This window comes from Amphiura filiformis, chromosome 20, assembly GCF_039555335.1.
Source record: "Amphiura filiformis chromosome 20, Afil_fr2py, whole genome shotgun sequence".
In the NCBI taxonomy this organism is placed as follows: domain Eukaryota; kingdom Metazoa; phylum Echinodermata; class Ophiuroidea; order Amphilepidida; family Amphiuridae; genus Amphiura; species Amphiura filiformis.
Genome location: NC_092647.1, coordinates 20612912 through 20629855, shown reverse-complemented (window position 1 = coordinate 20629855; position 16944 = coordinate 20612912). Strand labels below are relative to the sequence as shown.

At 36.3% G+C, this 16944-nt stretch overlaps 1 protein-coding gene across 1 annotated transcript in view; it reads right to left on the bottom strand.

Annotated features, from left to right (window-relative positions):
- Positions 1 to 15637, bottom strand: part of LOC140142948 (uncharacterized) — a 75626-nt gene extending 59989 nt beyond the window's left edge. The window contains 13 exon segments of the mRNA XM_072164976.1: positions 1348 to 1502; positions 3099 to 3177; positions 5186 to 5220; positions 5222 to 5404; positions 6063 to 6191; positions 6347 to 6488; positions 7121 to 7246; positions 8367 to 8470; positions 10254 to 10369; positions 11040 to 11140; positions 11994 to 12067; positions 13882 to 14058; positions 15099 to 15637. Of these exon segments, the coding sequence (XP_072021077.1) occupies positions 1348 to 1502; positions 3099 to 3177; positions 5186 to 5220; positions 5222 to 5404; positions 6063 to 6191; positions 6347 to 6488; positions 7121 to 7246; positions 8367 to 8470; positions 10254 to 10369; positions 11040 to 11140; positions 11994 to 12067; positions 13882 to 14058; positions 15099 to 15593 (1916 nt within the window). The 5' untranslated portion in view covers positions 15594 to 15637.
- Between the last annotated feature and the right edge of the window lie 1307 nt (positions 15638 to 16944).

Sequence of the window (16944 nt, the reverse complement as noted above, 5' to 3'; positions counted from 1 at the left end):
AAATTAATGAGATGTCACGGATCTGAAAAGTGCTATTCCATTTAAAATCCACACAACCCCTGTGGAAGATTTTGGAAATATCTTCCATGGGGAGAATGAATTTCAAATGGAATGAATACTTCAGCAGGCAGTTCCAGTTGAAACTCATCCTCCCTCTGTTGACGATTCAGGTTGAATCTTTCTCAGAGGGTGTATGAAATTCAAATGGAGCTGCCCAATGTGCTCATTCCATTTCAAATTCATACTCCCCCTGTGGAAGATATTTTCAAATTCTTCCACATGGGTAGTGTGGATTTTAAATGGAATAGCTCAATAGTACATCAAGAGTTTGGAGAACAAAAAGGTTAACTGGTATGGCTGCTTGGAGTACTATAAGTTAACTTTTAAGGCTGCTTTGGAGTACAAAATGGCTAACTGCCAAGGTTAAACACACAGCCTCAGCAGACAACAATTTCTTTGGTTTTAAATTTCTTTGGTTTTAAATATATTAATATTAATTGATCAACTCTTATTAACCTTTATATTCTTATTACACACATGATTAAATTTTGATGGCTGTCTGTCAGCAAATCTAATGATTTAAAAATCACAAAATTACAAGGAAGATAGACCTGGAACATGGACTACATCCAACTCATTTAGTTTGATCAACTCACTTATTTGTTACAAAAGAAATAAAGAAATGGATTTCTGTCAGCTTTAATTATGTATTTCATGTTTTTTTTGTTGGTGTAGTTCTATTCATTTACTACATGGCCCTAAAGCAGAATTTATACTTCATCGCTGAGCGATAGCGATTGGTTTTTAGCCAATGGGGTAGAGGGCTTTTTGATGCGTTGGGAAGACCACGCTCCCTCATTGGTCAAAACCAATCGCTTGTCGCTCAGCGATGGAGTATATATTCAGCTTAACATCTCATGGTGTCTGATGGTGATTTGGTTTGGAAGTGCCCAATGTGTAATCTATTCCACCCCACTGAAAAGGTACCCAGAATGTAGTATTTGGTAATATGTGGGGATGTTAGGTGGGGGTGATGAGGGGAAAAAAGAACTATGATTACTATGTCATTCTGAACAGGGCTATTCCATTTAACATCCACACAATGAGATAATAACTTCAAAGTTGTGATCACACCAACCTGCTACATTGCATCATGGACACATTTTCTCAAGCTTTCAGAGCAGAAAAAATTGTTCCAGTCAAGCCTGTTCTTCAAAGAATGATACAGATTCCAGGGCCAACTACAATTTTTCCACGACTTGGGTGTATCAAAACTTGCCTTGCCAGTGTTCGAACATTCCAAACATTAATTATTTAATAACTATCCAAAATTGGTGTTTTACTTACTTTGTAATAGATTTGCCTTTGAGTGCTTCCACTACTTCCGGATGATATCTGTCATTCAGATCTCCATGTCCAAGCCCTCCTAGTTTGCCTTCACCCCAGGTGAACACATCCCTTTCAAATGTTACAACTATAGTATGTGTTGAACTGACAGCAACCTACAAAATAAATCTCTGGTTAGATAAATCTGCTCTTTCTTTCTATCATGTCTTAACCTCATTGTACAGCTCATGGTGGGGAAAAATGTGGAAAACAGAAAGTTCCTTCCAGAAATTTAGCAAGCTTGCACAAAATGTTCAGTCATACCAAAAACAATTGATGGGCGTCAAGCCGGTCAAATCTCTATTAAAGGAGGATTTTGTGATCCTAGCATCCTCTTTTTATGACATTTTTCAGTAGATATCCATGAAAAAAGCTTATTCCCAAAATTTTAGTTGATTCCGATTTTGTGTAACTTGCGAGTTATGCATAATTATGTATATTAAACTGCTTCATAGGCCACTGTTGCAGAACAAAATTAAAATTTGACGATATTTTTGCTAAACGAATTAATCTGCAAGAAATTTTTGGTATATAAACATAATGTAGCCAGAGGTTTCCAGTGGTATCAAAATCTCAACTTTTTTAAAGAAAAGTGGGGGGATGAGGCTGTGGATCATGAAATGCCCTTTTAATAAAAGCCTGTAATTAAGAGATGATCAATGATAACACAATTACCAGGATTGCTGCTTGTTTTGTACAGATAAATCCTATCTATTTTTCGATCATTTTCTTGGAATAACACAATCACACGATCTACATGACCGAACCTTGACCTTGCCTTGCGACGACCGTATTCGAAGACAAGTGAATAGTCAATTTTCAAAAGCTGTGCTTGCTCAATAAACCTGTGGTCTTTGTGTAGTACGCTCCATGCAAATATATGTGCGTACCCAAGTTAGCTCTCATAATCAAGAATTATATATTTTGCCTACAATATAAATCATCATCATATAATGTATAGCTAAGTGGCCAACAGTACAAATTTTACTTGCCCATTTTATTTACAGAACACACCCTCATTTCCTATGAGGTCTGATAAACTTGGCAATCCATTGACAAAATTCACGGTTGACTGAATCTCCATCCCGGGAAATTCACATTTATTCAGCCATGGTGTAGGTTTCCCAATTTACCTCCCATCACATACATATAAAGTCTGCACAAAAAGTAACTCAGCTGTTATAAATACGCCTATAGCCTCAGAACTAATAATTGTTTCCAAAATATTTCAACATAGAAAGAAGGACGATTTATTTACTCGCATTTTGATACCCCATTTGTCCAATTTTGTTCAATATTAACATCATAGCAGTGTTTTTAAAGAAGATTACCCGAATTAAAAAGCTGCAGCTATTTGTATTGTTTTGAAGTCAGCGCGAAGATAAATGGAGGGTGTACGTGCCACAATGCTTGTGTAAAAAACATTGATTGTAAACTGCAACTTTTAAATTCGGGTATTTTTCTTTAAAAGCACTACTGTGTTGTTAATATTGAGCGACATTTGACAATTGGGGTATCAAAATGCGCGTAAATAAATCATCCTTCTTTCTATGTAGAAATATTGTGGAAGCAATTATTAGTTCTGAAGCTAGGCGTATTTATAACAGCTGAGTTACTTTTTGTGCAGACTTTATATAGATTACTTACCCATTTACAGTGCTAAAAATAAAGTTGGGCCCTCTGGCCAAAAGCCTGTGAAAATTAATACATACCTGTCTAATTTTGATTTTGGCCGGCAGTTCAATAGGTGTCATGTCAAGGGTTGAGTTGTCAAATAAATATAATACAGATCTGCAAAATAAAACATGCAAGATATTAATGTGACTTATATCAAAGAGTCAAAGATTCTTACTAATTTACAACTGGTTTAAGAAATCACATTGGTCTCTCCGAAAGACAAGGTAGACAAGTCAAAACAGTCGGGAACAGTCTAAAACATTGCATGTGCTGATTGTCACGCCACAAATATCAGAGAGTCGGGCACGAAGCTAGAAAGGCGACTTGCAGAACATAAGTCAAAAGCGTCTGGCTCTAAATCGGCTGTACAAGAACATGTAAAAGCGAGCAAGAACACGCACTAAATAGACTGGGACAAAAGTACTGGAGAAAGAAACAAAAGAATATACCCGGAGGGACCTGGAAGCTATCCAGATCAAGCAGAATGGAACTTCATTGAACCGAGACACAGGATTGGAACTAGATCCTGTGTGGGACAACCTGATCAAACCCAGCGGCACCAGGGGCAGGAAACTTCCGACTTTGGTGACGTCATCAAGTGTGATGTCACCTGATCAGGTTGGTCCTTAGCCGTTTCCAAGAAAACATCAGAGCTAACAACATCGGCTGATGACAAGGAAGTTCCTCGAAAGCGCTCCCAGTAAGCGAAATAAACAAGTAGTGTTGAAGTCTAAATTAATCATTTTCAGGTTCATATGTGACACGATCAAGGGAAATGAGTCGGATGTCGCTAATATTGATTTTGAGATATTGGCAAAGAAAGTGTTAAAATTCTTTTGTTTTATATTGTTTTCAGCGATTGATAAATTGACGTAACTTCCCAAAGAAAAGTCGTATCAACATGGGGTTTTCAGTTTCTGAAAGCTCTAAATGTCCTCTTTAGAAACATGTGTAAAACTCGTTTTCGACCAGGGCCGACATGCGACTCATTCCCCTTGATCATGTCACATATGTGTTTATGATATTCTGAACAGTTCTAAATAGTGAACAAGTCTATAGAAATCTTAACCCTATGAGCATTACCAGCCAACTTACCAGCCTATAAGAACTCATTTGATTGGTTACAAAGAGGACATATAATGTATTGAGCCAATCAGAGAATTGGTAAGAATAGTGAGTACGTCTGAAGGTGATGATGCATAAAATTGTTACGGCATCTAAAAGCTATGTTTTGATTGGTTACTCAAATGATTATATATCATGTAATGAACCAATCAGGGACACTGTTAAAAAAGTACACAATAATCGACCCACATTCTCTGATATCAACCCTGTGTTCCCACATATATTGATCGCCAGGCTTATTAAGGAGACACCTGGGCTTTTTTCATCCCAGTTTTACAACCTGGTGTGTCCAATATTTGACACTACAAAATACCGTAAAGGTTCGCCTAATGGTGCTATGGGCTCCCTTAACATAAGTGGAATTTTAGGCACAACCTAAAAGTGCCCTCCCGTAAAATTCCCACTAGCAAATAAGGGCACTGAACCCCAAGGCAAAGGAGCCTAGGTGCGCCATTAGGGAAATGTTTACGGTATAGGTCTAGGAGCTCATTTTAGCTCCTGGTCCAGGCATACTTAATATAAGGCCTGATTGATCAGTTTCTGCCATTTCCTATGTCTGTATTTTTTTTAATTCATTAATAAAATAAAATTTTACTGACAGCCATATCACCATAAAAATAATTCCGAGTAATGCATCAATAGTGTAACAATAAATTGACAAATAAATCACTTGTAGAATAGTTCGGAAATATCTTCCATTGGGGGAGTATGAATTTTGAATGGAATGAACACATATAGGCAGCTCCATTTGAATGTCATACCCCCTCTGAGAAAGATTCAACCTGAAATGTCCACAGAGGAAGGTAAGCATCAAATTTGCTAATTCCATTTGAAAGTGGAAGATATTTCCAAAATCTTCAACAGGGGGAGTGTGGACTTTAAATGGCATAGCCCAATAACTGTCACAATTGAAAAAAAAGTCAAATTAAACTATGGTAAAACCCCTCTTAAAAGCACCCCCTCAGAAAGACCAGTTACTTCCATGGTTCCCTCTTACCTCATTCGTTGTTTCCTATTAGCCACACTATCCGTCCGAGTTCTGCAAATCATCCTCAAAGTCTGTGATAGGATCCTCAAATCGATTCATCATGATTGGAAGACGAGCAAACAACAACTCCTTCGCTGACGGCCTGTATTCTGGCTCTCTCTGAAGCATGTCTTGTACCAGTGTCTTGAATTCTTGGCTGTAATTGCCTTTGACTGGAGTAAATTGACCCTGGGGGGGACAAAACATTAATTTGGATTAGAATATTACATAATACTATGGGTGAATTAAAATGTGCAAGTGTTTAACTTCTTTAGAGTGGCCGGAGCACATAAATGCCGAAAGAAGCAAAATACAGTGCAATCTGCTAAAAATGCAACAAACAACCAACACAGCTGACCGGTGATCAAACGCCTGTATTGATTTGCAAAATCGCTACCTGCGTTCTGTCATGCCTAGCAATGTAACATCAAAAATGCCTTGAAGCCAACTGGTTGAGGTTTGACACTAGGGCATGTTAGCAATATCGGCAATCACTTTTCCAATAAGCAATGGAGGTGACCTCACAAAAAATGTTACGCTCCTTGTGACTGCTTAGTATTATATAGACATAAGACTTCAATGTTCACTCAGGAACTAATTATATAGTGGTCAAGTTGTCCACCTACAGACTACTGATCAAAAAGTCATTTACTTCTAGCCTGAAGCCAAGTTTTTCCTTTAATATAAACTTCCACTTTATTGTTAAAATAAGTGCCACAGACAGTGTCTGACTTAAACCCTAAATGCTAATTAGGTCAATTACCACACATTGGGCGATACGGCCTAGCTCACACTGATGAAGGAAATGTGGTAATGCAAGATATCTCAATGCATGGTAGCATCTTACCTTCATGATTTTGTTGACTAGTGCAGGTAGATTTGTTCCTTCAAATGTTTTCTGTAGACAAGCCATTTCATATAAGATACATCCTAGAGCCCAGATGTCTGACTTGGAGTTATATGGCTTACCTTCACACTGAGAATGGAAATAAATTAAAATGCATGCGCAGTGTCAGTAGTTTCCTAAGCACTTAAATAAGTAATTTTACGGCTTAAAAACACATACTATATTGTATATAGATTAAAGAAATGTGCATGAGGAAAAAAAGGTCTTTAATAGCAGATACTTACAATTTCAGGTGAGATGTAATAAGGAGTTCCAAGCACTGTATTAGCACCTTGATTATGAGATGACATCACTTTAGAGATTCCAAAATCTCCAATCTTTATGATGCCTTCTTTGGTTAAGAATATGTTAGCAGTCTTTAAGTCTCTGAAATAAAATGATGCATAAAAGTCATTAAAAAAGGGTTAAGTTTCTGTTTATTTTTCATTTGATTAAAACTGAATGCAGCAACGAGCCATTCATTTGTAACCAATGAGGTCAATTGCATGGAGAAGTGCACCACCTCATTTGTCAAAAACTGATCACTCATCACTCTGCAATGGAATGGAAAGCCGTGTAAAGTCCTTTCAAACAAACTGCTCCATAAGGAAACATACTGGATTTTGTAATGTAATTTGTCCGACTTTTACTGCAACTTATTAAAGCATGAATAGTATTAACAGTTTTACACATGCACACTGCATAACCAGTCTGGTTATTCTATGCAGGCAAAATCTCATTCTCACTCTGTAACGCTTTGGGAAATCTGCAGTATTGGGCTATTCCATTTGAAATCCATACGCCCCCTATGGAAGACATGCCCTTAATCTTTCAAAATTGTGAATTTCAAATCCCCATTTGAAATTCACACTTCTTGTGTGGGAGATTAAGGTCATGTCTTAAATAGGGGTGCATGGATTTCAACTGGAATAGCCCATTGGATTATCACACATGGGGACCAAAAGTGCATGCTTCCATAATTGCTTTGGCCCTTCCTTGTATGACAAAATCACACTTACCTATGTAATATTTTGTGTTCATGGATATGTCTAATTGCTGCCACCATTTGTTGAAACATGACCAGGATTTCTCTCTCTTGTAACTCTCGTTTGCCTTGAATACTGTTCAGATATTGAGCCAAAGTCCTGTAAATATCAAATCAGTCAAACTTTGACATCAGTATATGACAATAATTATTAACACTAGTAACATAGGAAGAATGTTCAGCTATTACACCTAAGACCCAAGTTTGGTTGGAAGTGAATTTAAACTGATCACCTGAGACCATTTTGTCAAAATTAGACCCAAAATGTCACAAAAGACGTACTACAGTAAAAGGAATTAAATCATATGTCATGTAATCAAGCAAAATGAGTCGGATGTCAGCAGGCCCGTAACCAAGATTTATTGGGGGGAGCTGTTTTTGAAAAAAAAATGGAAAAATTTGGACCTTTTTGGACTTGGGTGGATTTTGAAAAAGTGGACTTTTTTCCACCTTTTTAGACCAAAAGACATAAAAACCTAATTTTTTTTAAGCTCGCTACAATCATAAATGGGACTAATTTGGGTCAAAAGGGGACTTTTGGGGCATTTTGAGACTGGGGGCATCTTCCCCCAACCCACCTGGTTACGGACCTGGGATCATGTCGGGAATATTGATTTTCAGATATAGCCAATAAGAGTATTCAACTTCCTTTGTATTTTGTTGTTATGAGCAACACTAAAATAGCCATATCTCTGGAACCGTAAGTCTAATATTATGATCATGAGTTTTCAACAAAATAACGCTATGCTGAATAGCTCATGTAATAAGACTGAAAACTGAATTTTGATTTTAATCAATATCAGACTCATTTTGCTTTATCGCATCACATATGTACAAGCACACAGACCTACAACTCATTATCCAATTATTTTTCCTGTAATAAACTTTTTTTTTCACAATTTTTTTTACCAAATTACTTGCTAAAAGTGCATAGATGCTTGAAAGTTGGAAAAATCTGTAGGGGTGCTAATTTGGGGAGCGGCACTAAATTAAGTCAAATACGTTAGCTGAATGCACAATCAATGTGAAAATTGTTTTTTGATGTGCGAAAAGTTTTATGGAAAACTTAAAACTAATGAAAATACCAAGAAAAAAAAAAAAACATGCTAAACTAAACAAAACCTTCCTAAAATGGGCTGAAAATTAATAAAACTTGCACCTTTCGAAAACAAAAAAACTGAATTGAGAAATGTTCATGTCTGCTGTGCAGAATAGCTTACCCTCCATCAGCATACTCCATTTCAATCATCAGCGTCCCATCTTCTTCAAAACTGTCATAGTAACTGATGATATTAGGGTGGTCTAGCATACCTAGAACTCGAATCTGACAAACAAAAGAAAAATCACAACATTTCAGAAAATGAAACATTTCATAAAATTACCACTTATTTGCCTATTGCACGGCAATAGACATGAAAGGAAGCATTACGCAACTTTACACAATGTTATATGACTGGTTCAATTCCCATCATGCATGCTTCCAGATCAAGGCTCTACTCGCAAATGGCGGGACTGTGCAATGGGTGAATACAATAAGCGATAAAGTTCAAATGAAGCAAACGGTGATAGTAAAGAGTATGATATGGAGTGGGAGAAAAGTGGTGACAGGAGAGAAATGAGTGAGAGTATAAGAAAGAGAAAAATATTACCACAACCAACTTTTAGTTAAGATGTGGGTGTAGATGCCCTGTGTGGATGAGGTCACAGATGTTTGTCCCCTAGTCACTTGCCATCAATCAACTGAACTTTGGACTTACCTATACTTGCTAAAGCTAGATATGACAACTCACTCTGCACACAACCACCACATTCTAAATTTGCCTACAAGGTCACAAGTGTATATGTGGAGGGGGTGCCAAATTCAAACTGTGGAGGTGCATATATTATAGATTATAGATATACTAATTAAGGTGGTATTGGATGCATTTTCTAGAAATTAGGAAATGCTTTGAGCATATTTTAAACAGATTAATTGAGTAGGGTAAAAGTACACTAATCAATATTCCTTTTGTTTAGACAAATCGGGACATACGGTTTCCATAATACATCAATTTATATGTTCTTTGTATCCTATTGTTTTCTCAATAATCAATATAGTTAATGAGCTAAAAAGGACTGCAAAGGCTCATTAATATGTAATTTTTGCCAATATTTTGCTAAAATTCAATGCATAAATGTTCAGGGTACTTTTATTTTGCATACTATTGCCCTGAAACTTGATCAAAGGGTTTCTAATATGTTCTAATGTAGTATATAGTGAAGCCGCCCTCTAATTAGCATATTTGCATAATTAATGAGCTAATTTGCATAAATGCTAATTAATAATGCAAATATGCAAATTAGGGGTGGCTTCATTATATAATACATTAGAACACATTAGGAACACTTTGACTAAGTTTCAAGGCAAAAGTATGCAAAATAAAAGTACCCTGAACATTTATGCATGGATTTTAAGCAAAATATTGGCAAAAATTATATGTTAATGAGCTTCTCCAGTCATTTTAGCTCATTAACTATATTGATTATTGATAAAAACAATAAGATATAAAGAAAATATAAATTGATATATTTTGAAAACCGTATGTCCGATCTACTTCAAACAAAAGGCAAATTGATAAGTGTGCTTTGCTCTACTCAATTAATCTGTTTAAAACATGTTTAGAGCACTTTCATAATGCCTCCAATACCACCTTAACTGTGGAGCCCTATCACAGCTGTGGAGCTCCAAAAAGGGTATAACACCACCCAATTTGTGATACGTACAGTCAGTCCATTATTATATATGGATGAGCTCCGCATTTGTGTGCATGAACCTCCTGGTAGGAAACTCTGCACTTGAGAGCATCTACAAGACTGGGTGTGAGTGGGGGGGGTGAGAGAGAGAGAGAGTAAGACGGATAGAGAAGAAGGGGGTATGAAAGTGAGAGGACGAAAAAAGGAACATGAGTGTGAATGAGCATGAGAAAGTTACAGAAATGTGAATGAGAATGAAGAAGAAACAATTTAATAGAATGATATGAAATCAAAGTAAATAGAATGAGAAAAACCTTGGAGTCTGACACACAAACACATGCACATACAAAGGCACCCCTGCATGTTATAATTACCTCATTCAGAGCCATTTGCCTCTCATTGGCCGTCAAGTCATGCATGTTTATTTCTTTGAGAATTACGAGCGAATCGTCATCCTTCTTTCTGTATAACACGGCAGCACCGTACGCACCTGAGAATGGGTTCACAACACAACATATACATGCATGTATCAGGCAAAATAAAACATACATGCAAACAAACAGAAAAAACAAACATTTCAACAGTACGCAGCATTTTCAGAGAACATTAATTTAGTCATGATCTGGCTTGTGGCCAAATCAAAGATTTCACCCAGGATTTGCTCTATTTCCTCAGGGAAGTTCTTCAAAATTATCCAAAGACAAACTAGAAATCAAGTTCCATCCCAGCAAATGATGACAAAACTCACTTTTATATCTTAACTTACCAAAGTGATTAGACTTACAGTGCGCTGCTCATGATGGGCAAAAGATTGCACATTATATCGCCTTGTTAAGTGGCAATTATCAAATGAAGGCGACTTCTTTGGTGTTCTTGGGTTTCTATGTGTAATGTGTTGTGCCAATAGCACATTAGACCAAGTGCTGCATAAACCTTTGTAACAGTCAAGCTTAACAACGCAAATTATCATTCAATTTTGGACTTTTGTTAATAGATATCAGTGGTACACTATTTAGGTCTCACACTGGGTTATTTCTGAATCCACACTCTTTAATCCATAATTCATACTAACTGCTTATGTAGTGGTGGATGGATCAAACTTACATTCTCACAAATAAGGTACATAGCCTGGGCAAACTCTACACAATCACCTTACTCACCTTTGCCTACTGTTCGTATTCTTTCAAATCCAGCGAGTGTCTGAGGCTGCGGACTCCAGTTCTTCAACTTGTCAACCTTGAAATACATTTCACCAACACACCTTGAAAATGAACAAAATTGGGTTCGTAACTTTTGATCTCAATAGTACAATCTCATGTACATCATTCTGTGATTTTTGAATGATTTGTTTGATTAAAAATTTGTTGCACATTTAATCCCTACAAACTAAATGTACCTACTGTATGAACTCCCAAGAATGAACTTTGTTTCATGCAAACCTTTTACAGAAATTCTTGCATGGTTCATGGATTTTCACCAAAAGTTTAACCCTGGTTGGAGATATTATCTTCTCAAGAGGAATAACTTTAATTCTAATTCATAACCTCCGCGTATTACGCCATATGTGCGTCCCAATGTTGCGCCGGAACACTTTACGTGCACGCAACTACCATATTTGCACATGGCGTGATTGCGCAGTGCTGTAATTGGTAAGTCCGTTTTAGCCTGTTTGACTTTTTGAAAGGCGAATATAATTTTTATTTCAACAAATTTCGGAGAATAAAATCTTGAGATTTGGTTGAGCGATGAGTTAAAAATGACGGTTATGAATTCGGTTAATAACTTTGCATCAGTTATATGTCGGGCATTGTGAAAAATCCAAACATTTTGCTTTGGACCTCGGAATATCCCTCGCCCCTCGGGATATTCCTTGGTTCCAAAGGCAAAATGTTTAGATTTTTCACAATGCCTCCAAATAACTAATGCGCAGTTATTAACCTATAATTAGAGGTTAATGACTGTGCATCAGTTGTTTTGAGGGTGTTGTGAATAACATTTTGATTTGGAACTGAGGAATATGCTATGCTACTAATTCTGCCACTAGTCTTCAAATCTCTAAAACATTTTACTACAAAGAGTAGTAGGCTTTAACAAGTCCAATAAAAAATACCTACCCATATGGTAAAGTTTCATTCTTTGGTAAATTGATGTCACTTCCAAGGATATCTTTGGAAATTCCAAAAGGAACCTGAAAGCATCAAAAGAAAACAAAAACAATTAAACAAATGATACAAAGGATATTATTAATATTTTCAAATCAGAAAATATGTGACACAATCTCCATCTCCAAAGGAGGTATTTTTAAAAATTAAGTTACTATAATATTACCTTTTACAAACATTAGGCTATCATATACTGAAAACACCAAAAGACTACTTGGTTCCAAAGTTCTGAAGTATTGAGATGTGTATTTTCTTATTTATTTTATTGTTTTTTACTCCATATTTTTGCCTTTATATATCTCAAATATATATACAAATTCGCAACTAACCCAAATTGTGAAAAAAATTATCCCTGGGCAGATTTTTGGCTATATCTCCGTTTACGACTCTGCCCAAAAGTGTCTCCTTTTGACATGACACGTCACATATGTACCACATACTTTTGATAGACATTTTGCAAATATTGCAGATTTCAAATTATAACATTTATTCAATAGAGGCTGCTATAGAATTTAAACCTGTCACCCAGGTGCTACAACACAATGTTTCTACACATACAACAGCCTTTTTTCATGGTATTAATATTTTCATGATTTTTTTTCATGAAGTTCTGAACATTTATGCAGTTTACTTTATTCAGTTTCAATGAATTACACAATGAACCTATGGATTAACAATATTTTTACCATCTTTAAGTTTTGTGGTCGACCTCAAAAAAAGGGCATCAGTACAAACACATCTGAAAAAAATCCCTGCGTAGAATACTTACACTGTACAGCAGGTGTTAAATTACTACAATCAGTGTACACAATAAGCTTCACTGAATGATATCAATTATACTACATATATGTGAATGTGAAGAGAACGGAAGCTATGGAAATGTGTCTTAGATACAATTCCTGTCACTGCAGCACATTCTACACCAATGTAAATGTTCCCTATGAGATAAATACCATTACTTGCATTTCGTCTCATAACCAAAGTGCCTAAGTCATTATTACATGTTTCTCATTTGCAATTTTGATTTTCTGAGTAATAAACCCATATTTAATCAAATTTCCAGTCACATTCTTCATTAACTTGTGGAATGCATCTCTTTTGATGTATTCCACAAGTTAATGAAGAATGCAGCTGGAAATTTTATTAATTAACACTGGTTTTTTGCATCCTATATACATGTATATCCTACTGTACATCATAGCAGGATCTTTAACCCTTTTTGGCACAAAACTCTGCAACTATAGGACACACATGCACAAACTTATATTTTTGCAGGGTCCAGATTTCATCTTGGTTTGTGAGAATCAAAATCCATCATATAGTCACTGCACTAACTGTATGATACAATGAGAGAAGTTGATTCTCGCAACCGAATCTTACGAGATTCGATTCTGTGATTCTTGTTGAAATCCGTTTTTGTGATCATTACGTCCACAAAAATAATTTTATGTTCTTGTTTGAAATCAGAGCATTAATTTTTTACCTCTGTATAACCCTAAGGGGTCATTTTGGGGGTCATTATTTTTAAGGGTTATCTAGACTCAAAATAACGCTTAGTAACCACCTTTTGGAGGTTTAGCAGGTTCAAATTAGTTAAGGTACCTAGGCTACCAACTTTTACTCCAAAATGACAGCCATTTTACACATACACATATTTGAGATATTCCTCTAGTGTAACTGGTAGTACAGACTCTTGCCTGATTGCAAGGTTGCTGAATATGAACTGCATGATTGTAAAATATTAACTATTCCATTCCAACTATATTTCACCTCATGAAAAATTTCTTACTATTTTTAACCCATACACTTTCAATATTTGTACATACTGATGTATACTTACATCAACCATAGACTTCAACACAGGTTCAAAGTTGCTGATTTCTGTATGTCTCAAACCTTTGCATGCGAGGAAGTCTATTCTGCAGTTGGCACTGGATTTATTCAAGTATTTGTTCTCCAGAGTTTGGATGAAGTTTTTGAAATCAGTTTGCTCAGCAATGTTTGATGGAGTAAGAATCTGTCAACAAAAATATAATTCATAAGTTTATAATACAAAACATGCTTTACCATGTACTATATTCTCTTTAAATAATGTGTGGGCATTGCTTTTTCCGAACCCGGTTTCCAAAGGGGGTGTTAATTATAGGTCTTTGATAATTCCCATTAAAACAGGCGGCGAATGGCATGATCGAGCCGGCAAGTTGTGAAACCGCCCGGCCGTATGGCATTTTCCATATACTTGGTTAGTTTGTGGGGTTCATTATCGAACCCCAACGGTTTTAACTTGTATTTATATTATTTATTAACATAGGCCTATTTGTTTGTGATATTTCAAGCGTTTTAAAATTTCAAAATAATCCCATTCAATTACACGGTTGTGATGAAAATTTACTGAATTTAGAGAATGCAATGCGACCACCACCTGCATTAAAAAGCATCACTAGAACCATCTGGCAGTGCTATGGTGCTCCACAAACAGTAAGGGATTTCTACAAATAATGTGAACACTGTCGATTACAACATTGATTGCACACATAGATATTGTGAAATCGGCGAACGTATACATTATATGAAAATATGGGTACTGTATGTGATTTTGACTCTCATAGCAAGACCACAATTGGACGTAAAGCATCTAATTTTATCATTATTATGTTTTGGATCTAATTTTCATACACTTGGATTCATTAAAATATGATTTTGATTGGAAAAATGGTGGAGGCATTTATTTGAGGGAGTCTTTAATTAGAGGTTAATGATTGCACATCAGTTGTTTGAGGGTATTGTGAAATAACTAAGCATTGTGCTTTGGAACCGAGAGATATCCAGAGGGGCGCAGATATTTCACAATACCCAAAATATAACTGAAGTAAAGTCATTATCCATACACCCCCTGAAGAAGACATGAACTTAATCTCCCACACATGGGGTATAATGGAGCCACCCTTTCAGGTTACCCCACTTGAAATTCATACTCCGTGTGTTGAAGATTAAGCTGTGCATTTCAACCATAACAGCCCATTACACATGAACAAAATCCACTCAAAAAGTCATTACCTCTTTATGTTCTCCATTGCCGTTAGTAAACATCAACACCGATCCAGGTTTGGTGTGTAGTATACAGGCTATACTGTCAACCCGCCCTCCCGACTTCAACGCCTGTTCAATCTGATTCAGCATCGACTCAAACGAGCCACTCTCATATTTATATTGCACTAGTTTCACATGTGGCAACAATGAATTTGTCACAGGGCTAACATTTTTAATCTTATTCGATAAAAACAATAGCCTCTTTGTTCTATCATCGGATGATTCCGATAGTATTGCTCCGTCCGCTGATTTTGGTCTTGTATCTTTGGATGGTTCTTGCAAGTGTTTTTCGGTGCGAGCCGATGTAGATCCAGACGTGGCTCTCCCTCCTCCTGCATTGTCATGGTTACTGGTTTTGACAAGGGTGGAGCTACCGGTGCTAGCGTTTCTTGTGTGTGCTGTTCGTTCTGGGTTTAGGGTGGCGCTGTTCTGCTTGTTTCTGCCTCTTGAGGATGCAGACATTATGGATACTGGAAGCTCCCTTCACTTGTTGTTTACAAGGTCACTGTAACCTGAAATATATATAAGGCATTTAGATTTGATTAGTCATACTCAGGGGGGGGGGGGGTAAACTGCACCAAAGTAAAAATGCGAAGGAATTTTGATAAAGATAATTCATAGGTATGACAAATTGACAAGTTATAATACATACCAGTTGTAGTAACCACAAATTTCGAACGTTTGAGGACTTGTTCTCAAGTTGTAGAACCTTCTGTGTATTGCAAGTGACTCTGGGATTTATTAGTAATCTACTCAAATATTAATATTGACAACCTTTGTGACCCAACCATATATTCATACATCATGTGACATTGCTCACCAGAGCTCACCAGGTGTGTTCAATGTTCATACATGTAGGTCTAAATATAAAACCATGCAATTTTCAACCCCCGTTATATTAAACTTACAATTTAAATGAATAAATTCATTGTGCGATGTAAACCGATGAAGCAAACCCATACTTGCATGTCTTCATCGGTGTTTAAACACCGTGGGAGAACTGAAGACTCGCTGGTGTTTAAACACCGTGGGAGAACTGAAGACTCACTGATGGGAAGAATGAGGTGACGATGTATTTTCATTGTGACACACCAATCATTATGTCCTCCTCCTCTGTTCGATGTTATGTTTGTAAACTTCAATTATTTCATTTATTTGCAATTAATTTGATATTTTAGAACATCATTTTCCATTATTTGTTTCACATGAATGTTTACGTGTCAATCAGTGGACCATCCATCCAGGACAGCGCAGCATCGCCCAGTCAAAACAAGTTTTGGAATCGCGCCAAGTAATCATAAAACCACGTGTGCGTGTTGAGGCGTGCCCGGACCACACCTGGATACTTGTGCAAGTTATTTTTAGGGCAGCGTAATTTCAACAGGGATATTATTATCTCGTATTCTCACACGAAAGAAACTTTCAAAAAGGAAACATGATATTATAATGAAAGTTTCTTTTCACACCGTTACACTACAAAGTACAAACAATGACGAAATAACTTAGCCATGTTTTGTTTTGACAATTTTTAAACTTGACGACTTTTCTCACATTTAATAGTTGTTTAATTAAAACTTTAATATTAGGCCAAGAAAAAAAAAGTTTGTCTCAGAAATCCGCGTGCATAGCTTTTAAAATTCATATTTTAGCGCATAGCTTTCCCCCCGTTTTTTCTTGTTTTTAGTTGTCAGAAAAAAAAAATAATAAAGAAATTGGCCTCGAATCGGTAAAAAAAAAAGAAGAAAGAACGCAATAAATAAACGGCACAGCGCTTAGCTTTTTTGCAAAATGTTTCTGAGACAATTTTTTTGTG